The 23,066-nt window shown below is 42.3% G+C and overlaps 1 protein-coding gene across 1 annotated transcript in view; it reads right to left on the bottom strand.

Annotated features, from left to right (window-relative positions):
* Positions 1-21,662, bottom strand: part of Psmb7 (proteasome 20S subunit beta 7) — a 59,584-nt gene extending 37,922 nt beyond the window's left edge. The window contains exons 1-5 of the mRNA XM_041674238.1: positions 21,561-21,662; positions 21,077-21,170; positions 20,096-20,193; positions 18,309-18,449; positions 11,859-11,974 (exon numbers count right to left, since the gene is read on the bottom strand). Coding sequence (XP_041530172.1) covers positions 11,859-11,974; positions 18,309-18,449; positions 20,096-20,193; positions 21,077-21,170; positions 21,561-21,622 — 511 coding nt within the window. The 5' untranslated portion in view covers positions 21,623-21,662. The remainder of the gene's footprint in view (positions 1-11,858; positions 11,975-18,308; positions 18,450-20,095; positions 20,194-21,076; positions 21,171-21,560) is intronic.
* Positions 21,663-23,066: the final 1,404 nt, after the last annotated feature.

Raw genomic sequence — 23,066 nt, 5'->3', positions numbered from 1 at the left:
CTTGTCCTCCTGGTCACCCACATGCAGGCACCAGACAGGAGGTCTGAGGCTTGGATCTGAGGACGCCATCAGCCACTGCACCTGCCTGCCACAGGAGAGGGAAGCACTTCTGTGCTCCATTGCAGAACCACTTCCTGTACTGCAGGTTAAGCCTGCTTTGCAAGTCTTTCCCAAGCTGTCAAGTCCCTCAGAACCGTCATAAAAAAGGGACAGAGATTTTAGTGATTTATACGGCATCCCTGATTTTAATCATAAAACATGGTACAAACAAGAAATCCCACTTACTGAAAAAAATGGACAGTTAATTCATCTGTGTCTTCTTTTCAGTCATGGAAAAATCTACATTTAGAAGTGAAGAAACCTGCTCGAAGCTACACAGCTAGCAATGGAAGAATGGGAACGGACCCTAGCGCTGGAAACAGCACCGTCCTCATTCTATGAACTACCCAGAAAAGCAAAGTGGCCTTCCACTTAATCCAACCTAAAATCAGAAAATAAAAGACAGCAAGTGCTAGGTTATGAGTTCAAAGGCACTTTGGTTTTAGCTGGTCCAATTCTGAGGCAAGAGCAGGGAGAGAGGAATTAGTTAACCTCAATCTCTCTGAAGTGGGATTTAAAGCAAAGAATGTAAGACTGACACTTCCTTTAACTGATCTAAAGTACTCCTGGCAAGGGCTTTTATTTGGTTGGGGATAGAGTGAGTACTGAACTTTCAAAGTCAATTTCATGGGAAAATGTCAGAGCTAAAAAAATGAAGAAAATATTAATTCAATACCTTCAGTATTTTACTGACACCAAGAACAAAGTCTACTCTGGTCAGAAAAAAGCTAGCTGTATTACAGTCTGTTCCAGGTAACATCACAATTTTACAAGGAGAGGTTTCTCCTCTCTACCTAAGGGCACCATCTATTGGCTTGGTACCACCTTTGCAGCAACCAGGAAGCCAGGCAGAGAATTCAACTTCCAAGTGCTTTCAGCTCCCAGCTGTTTTCTTTTTGGCACTCTACAGCTATAGAAATCTTAAGATTCAAAATCCATGTGTTACACATTTTAAATCTTCTAAAATGGACCTTACGTGTACTAATCAAAGCAGGGAAAGGTGCCAGAGAAATCTGAGCACACAGAACTGCATAGAAAATGACTGCAACCCTTCACAAGCATTTACTATGTGCTTCCCAGCAAGTGTTTTCACTCAGGGCATCCACTGCACCTTCAAACCCTTCTCAAGGGGACAGGACCTTTAGCCATTCTTTGCATAGCTCAGTCAGGCCCAGAGCTCTCAATGTAGCCATACTAAAATCTTCCTACCTCAGCTTTCATATTACTGGGATTAAAAGCATACATTGCCACATTCAGCTTCTAGCCACCATTTTACAGCAGAAATCAAGATAAATCATAGATAGCCAAGAAAGTTAAAGCTACACTGACTCCAAAGATGAGCTCTTTTCACAGTACCTCAAAAAATGGCACCGAGGGCAGAGCAGCACATGCAGTCAGTGCGCAGTGACCGTGTGTTCACAGACATAACATCTCAGGTAACAGTGCACAGTGACCGTGTGTTCACAGACATAACATCTCAGGTAACAGTGCACAGTGACCGTGTGTTCACAGACATAACATTTCAGGTAACTGCACAGTAACTGTGTGTTCACAGACATATCAGCACATTAGAAGGAGACGATTTGGAGACGATTTGTAGTTGTGGCTCTCAGCTCCCAAGATTAAAAGGCAAGCTTGATTTGCAGACTTGCCAAAAATAAAGACACTACCACCACCAAAATCACACCAGCTTCATTTTTAAAATAACAGATCTCACGTTCTAAGAGGTTAGGTCCAAGCAAAGCTAGGCCTAAAGCCAAAATTTCCACAGCTTCTTCCAAAGCTCTAACTTAACCCTCAGTACTTCCTGAACAGTCCTCTCGGGGCCACTGCTGTCTCACAAAGCTTCCAAGAAATCAGGTTTCCTGGACCAGCACAGATCTTTCCTGGCCTCTGATTCACAGGATGCAGGGCACAAAAAGAAATCTATAGTGATATACAGAACTTCTATAACTCCCAAAGCAGCAAAAAGACCCCCAGCAACACTTCAGTGACGAAGTCCATAGACCAGTCTTCTAGGTAGTATCCACAAAAGCCGAAGAACTGAATACAGCTAAATCCATAGCTGACTGAGGAACTGAAAGTGAGTATGAAACGTTTCCCATCCTGAAGCATGTTGATTTGATCCACTACAGGAAATCTTCCCAAATTAAGTCACGTGGAGATAGCAAGTCTGCACAACAGAAGTGGCAGCACTCATCCGTCCTTGCAGAGCTGGGGAGGCTGGGCAGGGAGGGAATCAGGAGTTTTGAAGTCAGCCTGGGCATATAGCAAGCCTCAAGAAGGGGGGGGGGGGAATATCCACACAAAGAGTGTACTTTAGTGTAAAATATAGAAAAAGTGATCCTCAACTTCTCTTGTACAGCAGGCTCACCTTGAACTCATTGAGATCCACCTGCCTCTGTCTCCCAAATGCTGGGATTGAGGGTCTGCACCACCACCGCCCAGCTAATTCTCAGCTTCTCTATATGTGGTGGTTTGAGTAAAAATGGACTCATGTATTTAAATGCTTAGTCATCAGGGAGTAGTACTATTAGAAAAGAATTAGCAGGTGTGGCCTTGTTAGAGGAAGAGCGTACTAAGGGTGGGCTTTGAACTTCCAAAAACTCATGCCAAGCCCAGGCTCTCTTTTTCTCCTCTGTTTGCAGATCAGGATGTTGCTCTCAGATACTTCTCCAGCACCATACCTGCATGCCACCATGCTCCCTGACAGGATGATAATGGACTACTCTTCTGAAACCATAAGCAAGCTCCTAGTTAAATGTTTTCTCTCGTAAAAGTTGCCTTGGTCATGGTGTCTCTTCACAGCAATCCAATAGTGACCAAGGCACTGTTCATGTTCCAGCTTAATTTCAGGATTCATCTGTCTCTAAGACAGGACACTAGTTTGTTTCTGCCTCTCTGCCCCCAACTTCTTAACTGCTCAGGGCCCCTGTAAACTAGGGCTTAGGAGGGATATTCCAGTAATTAGGAAATTGTGTACTCAGTTTATCTGGGGATAGACTTTTCCTCAATGGCCCTTGTAGTGACCCTGCATCTTCCCTAATGATGCATACCAATGTTTATTCCTTACCTAAATTGTCCAAGGGCCTCATTTCCAGGAATGTCATGCTTGAAATGTATTCATGTTAATTCTCTATGTGGATAAGCAGGCAAAATAAAAATTTTATATACCACACCAATGCTGCTACAAGGAACACTGCCAACCTAACAAAAAGACGTCCCCAAGCTTCTCCTGACATGACTTCAATCTGCCTAATAAAGGAAAGCTGGCAAATCCATGGAATAAGCTAATTAATCTGAGAATTAAGAGCCTGTATTTTGTCTATCTAAAAAGAAAAAATTGACTGAAACATTCTCTCTTTCTTAATTAAAAAAAAAAAAGCCAGAAACTCTTGTCCAGCTTCCACAAATCACATTGGCAATCTCTTCCAAATTAGTTTCCTAAAAACGACGTAGTATATGAAAACTTTAGCGTTCCCTCTTCTAGTTTATGCACTTCCTTGCTAGGTGTCAAGAACCCACTGGAAGCCTCCCTCTCTACATCGTTGGTAAAGCACAACCTGGTGAAGCATCCCCCACAGCTGTGCTGCTGCGGGGTCTGAATGCTGCTGTCACAGCAGTCAACATACTCTAGAGCAGGACTAGACCACAGGGTGGGTCAATGCATTCTTCCCTCCCAGGAAACCCAGTAAGACCAGCATGCGGCAGATCACCTATGCTAGTGGGCCAAATGAGAAAGACAGGATGGGTGACATCTATTCAACATAGAAATAGACTTCAGGCACCTGGCTGGTTGCCCACACTACCCTGTGGCAAACTTTAGGTACACCTTTTTAGAAGTTGGGACTATTGGTGCTTACTGTCAAATCACCAAAAAACCAAACCAAACCAAACCAAACACACCTTATTACCAAGTTTAGCTTCTACTTCTCATAATAAAGTCAGTTAAAAAAACACAGAGTTTAGGTGAAGTATTCATGATGGAGGAAGGTCATTGGCTAATAAAGGAACTGCCTTGGCCCATTTTATTGGTTAGAACATAGGTAGGTGGAGTAAACAGAACAGAACGCTGGGAGGAAGAGGAAGTGAACTCAGACTCCACAGCTCTCCTCTCGGGAGCAGACGCCTGAGAGAGACACCATGCCCTGCTCCCGGGCAGACACACGCCATGAAGCTCCGACCCAGGATGGACTAGACTAGAATCTTCCCGGTAAGACCGGTTCTCACAGATTATTAGAGATGGGTTGATCGGGATATCAGAATTAGCCAGTAAGGGCTAGAGCTAAAGGGCCAAGCAGTGTTTAAATGAATACAGTTTGTGTGTTGTTATTTCGGGTAAAGCTAGCCGTGCGGGCGGCTGGGGTGCTGGGGACGCAGCCCCACCACCCTTATTACTACATATTCATTTTCTCACTCAAGCTTTGCTAGTAGAAGCCTGAAACTTCCCCCAGGATGTTCACAACCCAGGAAAACATGGAACTATCTGGCTTGAGGATAGCCCTCCACTTGCTTCTTCATTGGAGGTTTGGGCTGTTGTTCATCCAAAATAATGAGCATGAATGAAAACAAAAACCATCAAATCCTGCCAATTCTGGAACTCTCCCTCAATCTAGCTCCCCACTCTCAACAGGACAGGAAGAGGAGGAAAGGGAATTAGCAGAATGAAGACACAAACCAAACCACCATACCAAACCATCATACCACCAATGTTGTACTAGAATTTACTTGAGGAAAGCCAAAAGTTCAAATCCTGCTTTGCAACTTACCAGCCGAGAATAACAGCTTTGGGTTTCTCATCAATAAAATAGCAACAACAGAATCAGTTGGATGCAATTAACAGGTGATAATGTGGCAGCACCCAGTAGACAGTACATAAAGACACTATATAAATATGCTTTACTTTTAATAAATTTAAAATAATACATCTAGGTTGTTTCTCGTTTCTAGCTATTACAAATACTAGATTCAATAATAAAAAAGGACCAGCCACATGAACAATGCTTCCTGCTAATTTCTTACAGCTAAATTGGAGCCACACACACAGAAAAGAATCAACACTAACTCTATTCCAAAACTAAAAACCAACAGTCCACAGTAGACAGCAGCTAAGGTTACTAAGTAAGTTCACTGGCACAAACAAGTTACAAAGCAAGATTCTGGCAGACTCTTGGAACACGACTCCACTCTCAGAAAGCACAGAGTTTTGAAGAAACAAAAAGGTTGGACAAGGCCAGGAGGAACAGAGTTTGGCTAAGGTCTGAATCCTAGAATCAGGACATGCCACTATTCCTAGGGCTATTGGAGAGAATGGCTTCAGGCTGGACTCAGGTAACAGGGAAGATGTTTCAGACTGCATGCAAAACCACTCCTGCAGAGCAGCCTGGAAGTAGCAGTGAAAACATTCAGGTAAGAACAAGGGGTTGCCACAGACTATACACAGCATATACACAGAAAAGCAGCAAGAAACGAGACTAGAAAGGCTGCCCAGGTAGAAGAGTTACTGCCACATCGCAGCTACCAGCAGTTCAGCAGCATGGAAGAAGACAGCAAAGAACCAACATCAAAAATGCAGGGTCTGGCCTGTGGTTCGGCAAGCTACTGAGTACTCTCCACATCCCTCTTGCCGCTGGGCCTGTCCACAGCTGTCACATGCCTGGTCAGAACACAATCTACCTCCACTTCCAAGCCTCTTTCGTATCAATGCTCCCTTTGATGCCAGACTGACGTCTCACAGCAAATCTAATCATGTCTCACAGCAAATCTAATCATACTGGATAGATTAGGGAGGATTGCCTGAAGTTAGGAACCTCCAGGACAAAACCAAAACATCTTGTCTAGCATCACCTCTGGCCCATCCTCGCAATATTCACGCATCTTCGTCCCTTCCTATTTCGCTTCTACTGGGCCCCTAGACAGAATCTCCCCCACTCCCCAGCACTGCTCCTGCCTCACCTCCAGAGCTTGGGAAGCACAGGATCAAGGAGGACTGCGGGTAGAGTGAGGCAGCAAACTTCTTCCTGGGTTTTTCCCCTTATCAAACTGGCAAAAAAAATCCAGTGTCAGGAAGGCTGCCCTAGAAAGATATCTTTGTGTTCTCTTGGTGGGAGGGTAAATTAGTGCCATCTTTGTGGAAGGCAGTTTGGCAGTAGCTCTTGAAAGGTAAAACGCCCTGTACCGTTTACCATCTGTCACTTCTGGGGACTGCCTGCCCAGCATCTGTACTTTCTTCCTGGGTCTGAACAAGTTCACCCTCACATAAACAGGCTGAGCTGCAACCTCAGAGCACCCACCCTTTCCCACACAGTTCTCTGGCAGTGCAAGGACTACAGCTTCAGCTCAGAGCCTGTCCAACTACCACTGCGGAGGCTCTACAGACCTGCCACAGTCCATTCTCAAGTGTGTTTGTTTGTTTTGTTTTTTGGCACTGTTCTTGGCCCCAAACCCAATTTTTGTCCTCCCAGGTAGGCTAGAAACCACCTGCTATTAAAACAAAATAGCTCTTTTACTGACATCATGCAATATTTCTATTGCTTATAAAAGAATTCATGAACATATTCTAATCTAGAAATTTAACACTAAGAATGTAGTAAAATCAAGGATGCATTCATAGAAACTAATCGATACACTAGTAAAACTCTGGAAAGCAAAGCGTTCATTGCTAAGAGAATGATCGGTAAATCATGGTACAGCCATATAAAGCAATCAATCAGAGCAACTACAGAAATAATGTTCTCCTTATTATTTAGACCCACAGAGAAACAAAACCCTTAAAACCAATTTATAGAGGGGCTGGAGATGTAGCTCAGTGACAAAGCATTTTGCTCATGCACAAGACCTAGGTTTGATCTCCAATACCACAAAAAATAAAACATGACAAATCAGTGGGAGAGGATTATGGGAGACAGCATGGCCTCATCTATGCATTTTCTTTTTTAAAAAAATTATTTTTAGGGCCGGGCGGTGGTGGCGCACGCCTTTAATCCCAGCACTCGGGAGGCAGAGGCAGGCGGATCTCTGTGAGTTCAAGACCAGCCTGGTCTACAAGAGCTAGTTCCAGGACAGGCTCCAAAACCACAGAGAAACCCTGTCTCGAAAAAAACCAAAAAAAAAAAAAATTATTTTTAGATTTAATGATTTTATATGTATGAGCGTCATAAACATACACATGTACATATGTGCAGAAGTGCTAGCTCCCCTAGGACTTGAGTTATAGATGATTGTGAACTGTGATGTGGGTGTTAGGAGTTGAACCTGGTTCCTCTGCAAGAGCAGCCTGTGGTGGTAACCAGTGAGCCAACTCTCTAGCTCCCATCTATTCTTTAAAAAGACAACTATACAAGCTAAGAAGTAAGTCATAGAGAAGAATAGATGAAGATGTACTATGGTGATATTTTGTTTGTGCTTTAACAAATAAAGCTTGCCTGAAGATCAGAGTGCAGAACTAGCCACACAGAGGCCAGGCAGTAGTGGCATACACCATTAATCTTAGCATTTTGCAGACAGAGGCAGGCGATCTCTGTGAGTTCAAGGCCAGCCTGGGCTACACAAGATAGAATCAGTCTAAAAGAGAAACAGAGCTCATACCTTTGATAGCAGCACTTGGGATCACAGCCTTTAATCCCAGCACTCAGGAGGTGGAGACAAGAGTGATATATATGGCTGAGTAGAGAGAAGAATATAAGGCAGGAGGAGACAGGCGCTCAGAGAATTCAGTCTGGGGTTTCAGTCTGAGGATTCGTAGGGACCAGATAGCCCCTTTAGTCTGAGGATTCAGCAAAGGTAAGTCACAGAAAAGAATAGATTAAATCTACAGTGATATTTTGTAGAGGTAAGAACTAGTGGCTGGATGCTTTGCTGTTTCTCTGATCTTTCAGCATTAACCCCTATATTATGGGTTTTTATTAATAAGACCAATTAGAATTAACACACAATATACCATGACATATCTTGAAGATAAGGAAACAACACCTAACTAACAGTGACAGGCCTTGAGGAGGGTATAAGGTAGACTTATCTTCAGCTCTCAAGTCACGGCTCTTGTCATGAACATACTACTCGCACCAGACAGTGTTTTAGTGTCACCTGCTCAGAAAGAACTCCCCAGACACCACACTCTTTCCTATTACTGTTACTGTCTCTCACCTTGGGTACTTACACCATGGGGTTTCTTAGAGTTGAGTTGCATGTACTCACCTGCTTAATGCCATTCCTTTTTTTTTTAACCTAAGAGAAAGTTGTTTTATTAAGAGCAAAACCAGTTGTCCAGACAAGGAATTCTGCTTGAGACTAGAGTATGATTCCAGCACATTTTCAGACTGTCAACCTGCTCTACAGATTTTGTTTGACTTGTTAGTTTCAACAATTAAAAGAACCAATTCCTTAATATCCATCTATCCACCCACCCACCCAACCCAACCCATACACCAATCAATTAGCCCATCTACCCATTGATTGATTGAGAAATGCATCCATTTATCATATTAGTTTTGTTTTTCTAGAGAACCCTGACTAATTTAAGTGTTAATATATTTGAGAAGAGCTCATCCTAATGTTATTCTTATATTTCAGGATATTGTCTGAACACTTTATATGCATTCTCATTTAATTATCATAATCATCACTTAATGCCATTCTTAGCCACAGAGCAACAAATAAGCTTGGAGGTGGCACTGTGCTGAGCACTATATCCCTAGCCCCAAACACAATGCCTAACACTAGTGCTGTCAAGTGAGTATCTGACAAATGACTGTAAGGACCTTGGTCTCCTTTTTAAGACTCAGCCAAACCTCCTCTGCTTTACCAGTTCAGTTCAGAAGCGACCCTTTCTCGCAGGCTTCCACTGTCTTCGCTGACACCTATTATCTGCTTCTCTGTAAAGACTATGCCTATCCTGAGGGCAAAGACCCTCCCTCTCACACATCTCACTCAAAAACCATTGTGGAACTGGCCAGGAGTGCTGGCACACACCTTTAATTCCAACTCTTGGGAGACTGAGGCCAGCACTTCTATGTGAGTTGAGGCCAGCCTAATCTACATAGCAAGCTATCAGGCAACTGGGCTACATAAAAACCTTGCCTAAAATATAAAATAAAAATCTAAACAAACAAACAGTTGAGGAACAAATGGGTAAGTGAGCAAACTGTCATATTCAACAATTTACTTGCGTATTAAATCAGATGTTAAGTCTTAATTCAGTCCTTTAGGAGAGCAAAAGCAGACAGTGTAGAATAAGTAGGCTAAAGTAGAACTATCTTACAAGCTAGGCATAGTGGTAAACTCCTTTAATCTCAGCACTCGGGAGGCAGAGGCAGGAAGATGGATCTCTGTGAAGCCAAAGCTAGCCTCATCCTCAAAACAAGTTTCAGGACAGCAGGATTACAGAGAATTTGTATCAAAGTGACAAAAGAGAGAGAAGAAATATTCTACAAACTCAGTTATGGACCTGTTGTCCTGAACTCAACCAGGTTCAGAGCAGCATAAAACTGTGGCAGGCCACAAGCAAAATGGACACTTGACTGCTTACTTCAAATGACATTTTCTAAAGTCAACACGGAAGACAAATCATTACAGTTCAAAAGCAAGAGAAAAATTCCATTTCCCATTTAGAAAATGCTTGGTATCTGGCTGGGCGGCAGTGGCGTGTGCCTTAAATCCCAGAACTCTGTTCTGAGGCAGAGATACGTGGATCTCTATGATTTCAGGGCCAGCCTGGTATTCAGAGGAAGTTCTAGGACAGGCTCCAAAGCTACAGAGAAACCCTGTCTCAAAAAAACAAAAACAAAACCAAAAAGACAAAAAAAAAAAAAAAAAAAAAAAAAAAAAAAAAAAAAAAAAAAAAACCACGTACTGCCAGGCAGCGGTGGTTCATGAGTTTAGTTCTAGTAATTAGGAGGCAGAAGCTGGTGGCTGTGAGTGGAAGGCCTGTTGTACACAGTGAGTTCCAGAACAGTCAGGGCTAGGTAGAGAGACCCTGTCTCAAGCCCCCAACCCACTTTAAGAGAAAGGGATGACGCTGGGTCTGATGGCACAGTTCTAATACTCGTAGCTACTCAAAATGCTGAGGCAGAAGGATCACAAGTTCAAGGCCAGTCTAGGCTATAAAGCCAGAATGAGCAACTTAGTAAGATAAGATGGCATCTCAAAATTTGAAGAGAACTGAGGCTTGGTACTTAACTCAGTGATAAAGCACTTGCTAAACACATTCAATCTCAGGTACCACCAACAAATAAAATCCTCACTTTACTACCACTTCATGGAATTAAAGGGAGAGAAATAAAAACACTTTGATGCAAAAAAATTCTTAAATAAATCAATTTAGAACAACTTTTAAATTATAATATCTTCATTTAAGAGAATTACTATTGTAGAATATTAGTTAAAATATTATATTAATGCTGTTGAACATTTGTTTAATGATGCAAAGATGTGTTGCATTTGTTTAACTCTGTGAAACGGTGTTACTTTGCCCATCTAAAACACCTGATTGGTCTAATAAACAGCTGAATGGCCAATTGCAAGGCAGGAGAAAGGATAGGTGATGGCCTGGCAGGCAGAATAAGCAAACCTGTGTGTGTGTGTGTGTGTGTGTGTGTGTGTGTGTGAGAGAGAGAGAGAGAGAGAGAGAGAGAGAGATATTGATTGATTTGGGAGCTGGGTGGTGCCCCCCTCCAAAAGAGCAAAGAGTAAAAAAAATAAAAAACAGCCAACAACACATTACAAAGACCCACCCACCCATGGATACAAACGTGGTTGTGCATACCCTACTATTCTAGGCCCTGGGAGGTGAAGACAGGAGGATCAGGAGTTTAAGCCCATAAGAATTTGAAATCTTATCTGAAACAAACAAAAACAGTAATCACAAAGATCCACCCAAGTGGTAAGGTTCCCCAGCAAGGAGGGAAGTACATCTACTACAAAGCACCTTTTAGAGGGCTAGCCAACACAATGGAATAGCAAAGTCTCCAACTGGCAACTTCCAACTGTGCAAAGCAACCATCTTCCCAGCTCGAGAGCCAAGTCAGAAAGACAGACAGCAAATAGCAAGAAAGACAGCAACCACACACAACTGGATTTATACAATTTGATTCAGAAACTTAACATAAACTTTTATTTGAAAATCTCAATTTGTCTAAGTACAATTTTATCACTTTCAAAAAGTTTTTAATTAAAGCAACAACAAGAAAAGATTACTACTGTTGGTAAGCCAGGCAACAGAGCAGATTTTTCCTGCATACGGAACAAACTGGTGCCCAGGTACAGCTGACAATTCACAGGTAGGAAGGTTCTCCACAATCCCTCAGACATTAGGTAGGTGCATAGAGAGCTTCTCCGGCTGGTGAGAGGCTGGATGACTGCGCCTCATGCCCAGAGCCACATGGGTTCTCCTCTGACCACACATCTGGCACATGTGCACCTGCCCACACACGACTGTCTATCAGTACCAGCATGCTGAAAAGTGAGGCTCCCGCTCTTCCTCTCACCTGCCTCATCTTCTACCAGGACCTGTCCAAGCTTTCACTGGTCTTTCCCCTGCTTTCTGCCTGCCCATCACTCCCAAATCCTCTGAGCATATTCATAACCTTTTGCTTTTAGATCATTGCAAATTCTTATAATGATACAAGAAATAACAAGGTGTTTCCGTTCCCACATAGCCTTAACACCTGAAATGACAATACAATATCATCTACACTGTTGTCCTTCCTGTGAATAGTCCGCACTTCCTAACATTGCTATGTCAAGAAAAACATAATACTCACCCATGGTGACATAAGGCAATTTATCAGTTGATCCATGAGGATAGATGCTGTAGAGATGAGGTCCAGTAACATCTACTCCCCCCAAAACTAGGGCTGCACCAATGTAACCTTGATACCTGGGGATCAGAAGACATATTTAGATCAGAAAAAATTTAGTCCATCACTGTAGCTTACGCAAAAGCTGCAAGGGTCAGACAAGAGTTTTCCTTAGATGTTTCATTAAGAAGCTATTGCTTACACGGGAACCAAGCAGGGAAAGGAATTAAATCAGTTGAACATCTACAATTGGCAGCTGTAAACTGTGAGGTACACCACATGACTCATTTCAGCTCAGTCACCAAGTCACCTAAAAAGCCCATCATTCCCATTTTAGTAAAGACAAAAAAAAAAAAAAAAAAAAAACAACTAGAAACATGGAGAACTTCTTTTGTTCATTGTCCCTGAGTCAAGGCTGGCTTATTCCAAAGCCTATCAGCATTGTCCCCTTCAGTTCCCGGGGATGGCTGATAAGCTAGTGATCAAGTTAGCAGTGAGAAGCTCCTCCTGTGTTCAAGCCGGTCAGCTGTGTTCAAGCCTTTAGCTCTTGACAATAAAAATGAAGCCAATATATGATGAGCTTGCCATACAGCCTAATCCTAAGACACAAATAAAGGAGCACACAAGAAAAGCCATCGTTCAGACCAGAAAGGGCTCCATGACACCCAGCATTTCCACTGGCCTGTGATCAAACTACTGGCAATCTAACATTTTTAAAGTAAAAAAGTCAAGGCTAGGAAAGAATTTTATGAGCAGCCTGAAGAGAGGTCAGAGATTGCTCAGCAGATAAATGTGCTTGCTGCCAAGCCTGATGATCTGAGTTGAGATTCAGTCCACAAGACCCATATGGGGGAAGGGGAAAACTAACTCTTCCAAGATGTCTTCTGACCTCCTCCACATATGTTCCATAACATACACACACAAACATGCATGCACACATACTAAAAAGAATGTAATTTTTAAAATGTTAACTATTTTAAGGTAGCTGGAGAGATAGGTCAATGTTTAGAAGTATGTACTGCTCTTGTAGTGGAACCAAGTTTTGTTCCCAATATCCATACCAAGAGGCTTACAAGTGCCTATAAGTCTCACTCCAGACAGACATCCAAGGGTGCTTGTCCCTGAATACAAATACCACACCCACACCCATACACACACAAAATTAAAAACCATTCTTTAAGACTCGATCTTTACTACATAGTTTGCAAGGCAAGCAGCCTGAAGAGGGAACATAGGCCCACATGGTGGAAACATCTGGTCCAAGGCTTGTTAGCAGCAGAGTCAAAACTGGAGCCTGAGACACTGCACAGAAAAGCCAGAATGGCGGCATGCACTGTACCCAGCAGTGCCAAGCCTGTTCCACTGCCTGTTGAGGAGGGCATATGAAAAACGTCAGTTCCTCTAAAGGCTATAACACCCACTGCATGACTTCAAAATGTTTAAAAGTTTAGACAAGTGGCTGGCATCCTTAAAATCTGAACCAGAGGGTAAAGTTCAGTAGCAGCTCACATGCCCTGCACATGAAGGACTGAGTTTGAGCTCCAGCACTGAGACAGTAACACAAAAGCCTTGATCCAGAAACCCTACTTCCAGGGCTTCAGCCCAAGAATGTGTCAGAAAAACAGACAGTAATGTGCTTACCACAGCACTGTTAGTGACGTAAAAGCAGCAAAAGAAATGGTGAACACAGAGAATATGACATGAGCATTAAGAACCATGCCTTTCTTCATTCACTAGTGACTGTGGAATGATCTTGGGTTCCAACCGTGAGTCAAAGGCTAAACCTGTCTTTATGAATCATGGAATTTTTTAGAGACAAGGAATTTATTCTAGAAGTTAGCCTAAGTAATTAATTATGCAAATACCCAAAGATTCATGGAAATATCTTCAAAAGGGCTATATTGTTAATGTTCAAAAACTAACAACACTAAAATTATATATACGATTATATAGTGTGTATATATAGTGTATATCTATATGTACATATATATCATATATCATACATTGATAGTTGGTACTTAAAACTTTTGTGGGTTAGACCTCTTTGAAAATTTACTAAAATTCAGGAACCTTTGCCTGTAATAAGCATGCACACTTAAATATTTTCTTATTTCATGTGGTTCTAGGTCTCTAAAATGCTTCCCTGGGCTCAAGAGAAGAATTCGTGAACCTGAGCTCTCTACTAACAGAAACAATATACACAATCAGCATTGTATACAGGGCAAGCTATAAAGCAGTACATGTACTAGCAGGGCATTCCTGTTCATGCATAAATATGAGGCTGTAGGTAAAGCATAAAAGAGCTGAAAAATATTCAAATAAAAACCTTTAGGCTCCATGGTAGGCACCGTTTTAGCTATCTGTGTGGATACATGAATCCCATACTGCACATGTGAATGCCTTTCTTTCCTCCACCATGTGAGTTCTTAACTATCAAACTCAAGACTTTTGGGCTTGGCAGTAGATACCTTTACCTGCTTAGCCAGCTCAGCCCCTTCCTTTATTTCATTCTTCCCATTAAGTCAAGGAGACCACAACTATCAGTGGCATTTTCCAAGAAAAAAACCTACCCTTAAGAAGTGTAAAACAGCCCATCAGTCGTCGTGCATACCTTTAATCCCAGCACTCAGGAAGCAGAAAAAGGCAGATCTCTGTGAGTTCGAGGACATCCAGGGATATACAGAGAAATAAATAAATTCCTATGATCCCAGGCTGGGCAGTAGTGGTGCACACTTGAGAGGCAGAAGTAGGCAGATCTCTGAGTTCGAGACCAGCCTGGTCTACAGAGTGAGTTCCAAGACAGCAAAAAAGTGTAAGATCAAGCTAGAGAACTGTCTTGGCAGTTAGGAATGCATGATGTTTACACAGGATCTGAGCTCAGTTCTCAGCATCCGCATCAGGAGGCTCACAACTGCCAGGAACTCCAGCTCAAGATCCAACACCCTCCTCTGTTCTCTGTGAGCACCTGCACGCATGCCGTGTGTGCGTGTTTGTGTCACACATACACAAAGTCACAATCAGCAGTTCTTGACCCAAAGTACTAAAGTCAGATGCAAAGTTTTTTCCCTTAAACCATTCTCACTTTATGTAAGTCACCCAAAATGTCACCAGATATGAAGAACGATACTACCTTGGTTTAAATTTTTAAATGTTCCCCTCAAAACATTTGATAAAATTTAACTCTGGCCAGGCATGGTGGTGCACACCTTTAATTCCAATACTTAGGAGGCAAAGGCAGTAGATCTCTGTGAGTTCAATTCTAGCCTGATCTATATATTAGGCACCAGGTTAACCAGAGATATAGTGAGACCCTATTCTCACAAAATAACCAAATAAACAACCTTTACAAACTGTACTAAATAAAAATGAACGACTGGAGAGAAAAAAAAGAGAAATCGTAGAATTCTTAAAATCTTATAGAGATTAAATATTTGCTAAATTATTTTGCTAAATACCTTAAATAACAATCATAAATTGTTTTATATGTAATAGGCCATATGAGCCACCAGGGGGTGCTTTATATTGAAATTTATAAAAAATATAAATATATTTATGTTTATTATTTCATATATAAGTATATGTAATTTATAATTTTTTTAAAAATCTGTGTTTTAAATGATCAGATAGTCTCATGTTGTAACTGCAGCATTTATTTGGTGGCAATAATTCCCCTGCATTAGCATGGTGGCTTCATATACAAAGGGCTGGCTCCATTTCTGTTCTCTCATCTATAAGTAGGAACTACATCACTATCCTTCCTCCATAAACACCACTGAGAATATAGAGCAATGCTACAAGGACCTCATATTATTAGGAAAGTCAGAGCACAAGCACAATAAACCAGAACCAAAAAAAAGGCTAAACAAACGAAAATTCCTATGCCAAAGGTGACACTGACCATGCAATCCCTAACAGGTACTGCCACGTTATCCTACTTTCATTTCAATTTTTTAAAAAATGTGTGTTGGTGTTTTGCCTGCATGTTATGTCTGTGTAAGGATGTAGGATCCCTGGGACCTGGAGTTAGACAGCTGTGAGCTGCCATGTAAGTGCTGAGAATAGAATCTGAGTCCTCTGGAAGAGCTGCCAGCACTCTTAACCACTGAGCCACCTCTTCAGGCCCGTATGTATGTATGTACGTACGTATGTATGTATGCATGCATGTATGTGTATTTTTTTTAATTTTTTTTTCCAAGACAAGGTTTCTCTATGTTGCTTTTGAACCTGTCTTAGAACTCTCTTTGTAGACGAGGCTGGCCTTGAAATCAGAGATTCACCTGCCTCTGCCTCCCAAGTGCTGGGATTAAAGGCGTGCAACCACCACCACCCAGCATAACCCCTAATAATTTTTTAAAAAACAAAAATTGTATTTTTTAATTTAAATCTCCCAATTTATAATTATTGGCCACTATTTTGTCTGAAATACCATGTGACCTACAGGAGACTTTTTTGGTCAATGATGTCATGATATTCATAGGGCAAGTGTCTGAAAAGGACGGATGCCCTAGAAACAGATGAACCAAGCTTGTGGGAACTCACGAACTCTAGACAGATAGCTGTGGAGCCTTGCATGAGATCAAACTAGGCTTTCTGCATATGGGAGACAGCTGTCTTGGTCTATCTGAGGGGACCCTAGCAATGGGACCAAGATCTATTCCTAGTGCATGAGCTGGCTTTTTGGAGCCCATTCCCTATGATGGGATGCCTCCCTCAGCCTTGATGCAGTGGGGAGGGGCTTGGTCCTGCCTCGACTTAATGTGTCAGACTTTGTTGCAGACTCCCCATGGGAGACCTTCTTACCCCCTGGGATGGAGAACCGTAGTTGGAATATAAAATGAATTATATAAACAGAGAATAAATGAATGAATGAACGAATGAATAAATGAATCGGTCAATCGATAAATAAAATAAAAAGAATGGATGCCCTAAAACTAAGGCAGGCCCAGGAAAACAGGTACTATTTTCACTGTAATAGACCTGTGAGGGCTGGTCTTGGTGACCAACTTAACACACCTAGGAAGAAGGGACCTCAACTGAAAAACTGCCTCCATCATGCCTAAGAGCATTTTTCTTAATTACTAATTACTAATTATGTAGGAGGGTCCAGCCCACTACAGGCAGTATTGTTCCTAGGCACGTGGTTGTGAAATATATATATAAAATATATATATATATATATATATATATATATATATATATATATATTTATATATAAATCTAGCTAAGCAGGTCAGAAGGAGCAAGCCAGCAAGCAGGGTTCCTGACTTGAGTTCTTGCCTTGGTTTCTTTCCCTGCAAGATATAACCTGTAAGATGAATTAAACCCTTTCTTTCCCAAATGGTTTTTGGTAGGGTGTTTATCACAGCAATGGAAAAGTAAACTAGACAAATAGAGAAAACCAACTTAAGACTTTAAAACTCAGGGAGGCAGAGGCAGGCAGATCTCTGTGAATTCAAGGCCTGCCTGGTCGACAGAGAGAGGTCTAGGACAGTCAGAGATACACAGAGAGACCCTGTCTTGAACAGAACAAACGAAGAAGGAAGGAAGGAAGGAAGGAAGGAAGGAATAAAAAAATATTTTAAAACTATCAAAACCTATACAAACACAAGGGAAAAAGAAACAAAACTCCTATGAACTCTGTGTGAGAATTAGCAAAGAAAGAAGTTCAGATCAGGCTAATTACTATACCTATTAAGCCTCAACCTGTTTATTTATAAATGGGACACAGCAATACCCCTTAACTCAGAGATAAAGAAAATATGAGACAGTGCACAGAGCATTTCAACAAGGGTCTGCAAGACAAAGAGAGACAGACTGGTGAAATCAGTATTATTTTACCCACTTCACCCACTCATAAGTCACCTCTCACTCTATTGTTACTTTGCTGCTAAAAAAGGAAAGAAAAAACATTTGTGTTTAAGTGCTAGGGAAATGGGTAGGATTTACAAGACAAACTCAAAGTACTGTTTGACTGTGAGCCAAAGTTGTCTTATCCAGTAATATTTCTGTTTCAAGAAATTACTGGCCACAATTCGAGGCAAATCAAAACTGTAAGATACATTAGACCACACAATCCATTTAATTACCAAATGCTTTAAAAATTAAAAACGGCAGCCAGGCAGTGGTGCAAACACCTTTAATCCCGGCACTAGGGAAGCAGAAGCAGGAGGATCTCTGAGAATTCAAAAATAACCTGGTCTACACAATGAGTTCCAGGAAAGCTAGGTGAAACTCTGACTCTAAAAAAACAAGAAAATAAACAAAATTAGAAATGGTTAATTGATTTCTGGAACAAAATGTGCTCTTCTAAATACTTCACCCCTAATGCCCAGGCTTTCTTATGCTAAAAATCTAAGATTTAAAAAAAAAAAAAAAAAGACGGCTATTACAAAGATGTACGCCCTGAAGCTCTACCTGAAAAGCATCTGCTTCAACATCCGATTGGCAGTCACAACTCTCGGGAGGCGGCCGGTGGTGAGAGAGTGGAGCTCCAAGTTGGAAGAAATAAGCTGGGTTGTCATGTCTGTGTCTGCAGCTGTCCCAGCACCACAGCAACTGAAAAATACCATAGACATTTAGTTGGCATTTAATTAACAGAAGGCTAAATTAGAAATAGAGCCTCCCTGAGTGGTGGTGGTACATACCTTTAATCCCAGCACTTGGAAAGCTAAGGCAAGTGGATCTCTTAGAGTTCAAGCCCAGCCTGGTCTATAGAACAAGTTCTGGGACAGCCAGGAATACACACAGAGAAACCCAGTCTTAACCCCCACCCCCCATCCAAAAAGGAGAAAGAAATAGAGCCTCTTGATTAACTCTACAATGTTTAGGTACATGAGAGTCGCTCTGAGTAGTCTGCAATTCAATTTCTCTGTCTAACCAACCTTAAACATGAAACTGAGAACACATACCCTAATTGCATGCAAATATATCCTCTATGGTGCAATGGGACATTTCAAATCATTCCTTTCTCTGCTTCAAACAGAGTGCACATTTTAGTCCTACTACAAATGCATCCAAATTGTACAAAAGAGCAAGACAGTGTATGAAAATTTTACAATTCAATATTGACACTGGACAGTCTCAATTTATTCAGAACTAAGTAAAAGAGGAATGGAAGATAAAATTTATAAAGCCATAAAATAACATAGGTACAACAGGCCATGGAAAGCTGAAGGGCAGAGCAATTCTTTTGTTTTCTTCTTTAAAGAGCGTGTGTGTGTGTGTGTGTGTGTGTGTGTGTGTGTGTGTGTGAGAAGGGGGGAAGGGAGGGAGGGAAAGGAGGAGAGACTTGTGCCATCTAAGTATGTAGAGGTCAAAGAACATCTCTCAGAATTTGGTTCTGTCCTTCCACTATGTGGATTCAGAGGATCCAATTCGGATGGTCAGGCTTGATGGCGACCTTCATTACCTGCTGAGCCACCTCATCAGCCCTGAGAGCAATGAATTCTAATTGTTAAGGAATGGTTTTTATGAGCTGGGTTTTGGAAGGACAGCAACAGTCTAAAAGCAGAAAGGACAAAAGGGTATTTTTATCTTATTTTTTAAAATCTTACTGATGACGGTATGTGCATACGTCTGTGTGAAAGTCTGCACACAACTGTTTGTGGGTATTCTCAGAAGCCCAAAAAAAGGGTGTTAGATCCCTTGTGTGAGCTCTAACTCTGTGTTTTACAAACGTAAGGTGGAAACTGTGAACATTAGTATGAAAACCAGAGGCAGACATTCCAATTAAATAACTGTGCTTGTCCAGATGAGAAAAAAGAACCAAAATAAAGGTCTCAGCAGAGGGAAAAATAGGAATAGATTCGAGAGGCACCTGGCAGGCAGAACCTTCTACCAGCTAAATCAGACTGATGCAACAGAAGGACCCGACCATAAGGAGTATCAGTGACCAGTGTGCAGAAATGCTTTGAGCTACTTGTTTGGCAGAGTCTTAGTTATCTGGCCTCAAACTCACTAGTAGCTAAGATGACCTTAACCTGATCCTCCTGCTTCCACCTCCCCAGGGCTAAAATGCACTTTCTGCAGTGCTGCGGACAGAACCAAGAGCTCTGCACATGCTAGCTGAGCACTACAACCCACACAATCCAGAAACACAGGCTGGACCACAAACAGACTGCAGGGAGGATGGCGGTAATGGTCGATTTTTAGTCCTGACATATTAGAAAATTTCAGAGTAGTTCAAATTCATCAATACTTACTAAATATTAGGAGATATGAAGTGAATTTTTGAACAGTTTTTGTCAGCAACAACCATCCCTTCAGTTGCTCTTGTGTCTGCTCCAAGAACTATGCCATCCTATTAAAAAAAGAAAAAACACTTACAGTGGCAAGTTGACCTCCACACCAAGAACCACATGAAGCTGAGAATGGGCTCCACCAAGCTGTTCTCTGACCTCGACGCTCGTTCCCTGGCATATGCACACTCACACATACCTGACAAAATTAAGTAAACAGTCACCTCTATCTATTAGATTTCTTTCTTTTTTACTTTTTGGTTTTTCAAGACAGAGTCTCTCTGTGTAGCTCTTGCTGTCCTCAAATTTACACTATACACAAGGCTGACATCAAACTCACAGAGAATCGCCTGCCTGTGTCTCCCGAATATGGGATCTCTTCACCTGTAACAGCATTATTCACTAGTCTTTATAATCTTTACAGTTAAATTCTGGATTTATCTCCATTTAACGAATGAGGTTTAACTCTGTGAAGAAAGCTGAGGACATATGGTTACCTATTTTTAATCCCTTAATCCCTGCATTTGGGAAGCAGAAGCAGGTGAATCTCCGAGTTTTTAAAGCAGTCAGATGTACATGGCATGTTCCAGGAACAGTCGGGATTACATAACAAGATCCTGTCTCAAAGCGGGGGAGAAGGGCTGAACTGCCCAAGACTGGAAGCAGCATCAATGCCTTAAACATCTAGACAAATCCATCTGATCCCAAATTTTACTTTTTCCCATTACATCATCCTGCTTCCTACCCGTTTTCCTTTAAGAAAAAGCAAATTGCCGTCATGTCAAAAACTTCAAAATGAGTAAAGAATAAAAACTATTAAACACGTAAAGCCTACAGACAAAAGCAATTTCTAATGAAAGCCCTTTTCGTGACGTACCCTGACATTTGCACTACCAGATCTAGCTGAAAACTGAGGGTCCAAGTGGCCTAGCTGTTTCGGCTTACCTTATAGACCACCCCCGCGATGGTAGTCCCAGTTTTTCGGGCTTTCGGAAGCTTGAGCCCCTTCTTTGCAAAATCAGCTTCCAAGACGGCATTCCTGAGGGAAAGCGCAGAAATCAAGTGTTGGAGGATAAGACCACAATTGCGCCGTACTGGCCCGAGTGTGCTCGAAGGGAACTCGGTCTGCTCTCGCCCCAATCTGTTCACTGGAGCCTCCCACCATCCGCACTATCCGCACAGAGTCACAGATCGGGGCTGTGACCCGCCTAAAGCCACCGGGAAGGACCACGTCCTTAAGACTGGCACACGGAGGAGCCGCGCGGGCCTCGGAAGCCGTCCGCGCCGGAGCGCCGATTCCCTGAGTCACACGGCCGCGGGCGCGGTCCCCACGTCGCCTCCCGTCCCCGGCCCAGGCCACGGCTCAGCTCCGACCCGGGGCACCGAGCTCCCACCCACGCCTCGATCGCTGCCCGTGGCATGGACACACCTGCGGCAATTATCAAAAGAAAACCCTCCGACTGGTGCCTGAAACACCGACACTGCCGCCATCTTCCCAAGAAAGTGTTTCCGGGCCGAGGGCGGAGCGAACAAGAAGAACAGAACACTTCCGGCGCCGCGGGCGAACGGGATGGAAGGGCGGGGCAAACTTCGAACTGGCGCCGCGGCCACAGAGTTCTGGGTTCTCCGTCTCTAGAGAGGCTCGGCGGCATTTCAAGTACGTCGCCTCCAGTTCCGGGGAGGAGAAACTGACGACAGCCGAAGGGATGCGGTTTATTAAGTCAGATAAAATCCCCCCAATTACCAAGTCTCCTAACGCTCCGATCAGTTTCTACCGTTAATCGGAGTCCAGGGACATGACTCCCAGGTCCGAGGCCCAGGGGAGCGTTCACTTTCTCAGAAAGTCGGACACATGAAAAGACGTCCGTGCATGAGTCATCAGGGAAATGCAACCCAAAATTCCCAATGAGATACTGCTTTGGACCTACTAAAATGGCTGGAATTAGGCAAAATCACAAGTGTGGAAAGTCTCATATGTGATAGGTGAGAGTGTAAAATACAGCAGCTCCAGAAAATGAATTGGAACTTGAACCAAAGTTTGTCCTGGATACACACCCAAAAGAACTGAAAACCTGAGTTCACAAAAACTTTCACCCAAATGTGCACAGCAGCGAGTTTCAGACACCCATCAATGGATGAATAAACAAAATGCATAACTACACAGTGGAATAGTATTCAGCTATAAAAGGGAAGGAAACATGATACCTACTAAATCACAGATGAACCCTGAAAACAATTTAATAAAATCGCGAAGCCAGGCCTGAAAAAAAAAAAACACATATTGTATAGTTCCACCCACGTGTAGTATACATGTGCACGCTGGTGACAAGCATGTCTGGGTGCATTGGTGTTACTCTCCACCTCGTTCATTAAAGCATGGTCTCGGTTGAACCCAGAGCTCACTAACACAGATGGTTAGCCATCTTACTCCAAAGAGCCCTCTTTCTTCCCTTTGAGCACTGGCATGACAGTGTTTACACGAATCCTGTGGATTCAAACGCCAATCTTCATGCTTTCATAGCAAGTTCTTCAACCACTGGGCCATCTTCCCAGCCCCGTACAGCTCCGTTTTTATGAAGTATCATTCAATAGGCAAATCAGAGAAACAAAGTGAATCAGTACTTGTGAGCACTGGAGAAGGGCACGGAGTTTCTGGTATCACACAGCATTAAGAATGTACTGTTATGTCATTTTATCACAGGCTTCTCCTGTTGGAAATTAAGGCTTGTGGAAGTCAGGAAAGTTTTTTAAATTTACTTAGACAATAAATGGCAGTCTCCATAACTGTGAAATTAATTCATTTGCAATTATTCATTAAGCACCTCTGGGCTTGGCATGGCTCTAGCTGTAGACGGATGGGTGAATAAATGGAATACCAAGTGTCAAGAACCAGAGCCACAACTATATTTAATGAATGCTCACTAAATATTAAATT

This window comes from Microtus oregoni, unplaced genomic scaffold, assembly GCF_018167655.1.
Source record: "Microtus oregoni isolate MIOR12 unplaced genomic scaffold, Mior012 000025F_ref0000491, whole genome shotgun sequence".
In the NCBI taxonomy this organism is placed as follows: Eukaryota; Metazoa; Chordata; class Mammalia; order Rodentia; family Cricetidae; genus Microtus; species Microtus oregoni.
Note: the sequence above shows the minus strand (reverse complement) of the source record. Positions and strands in the feature narration are given on the sequence as shown.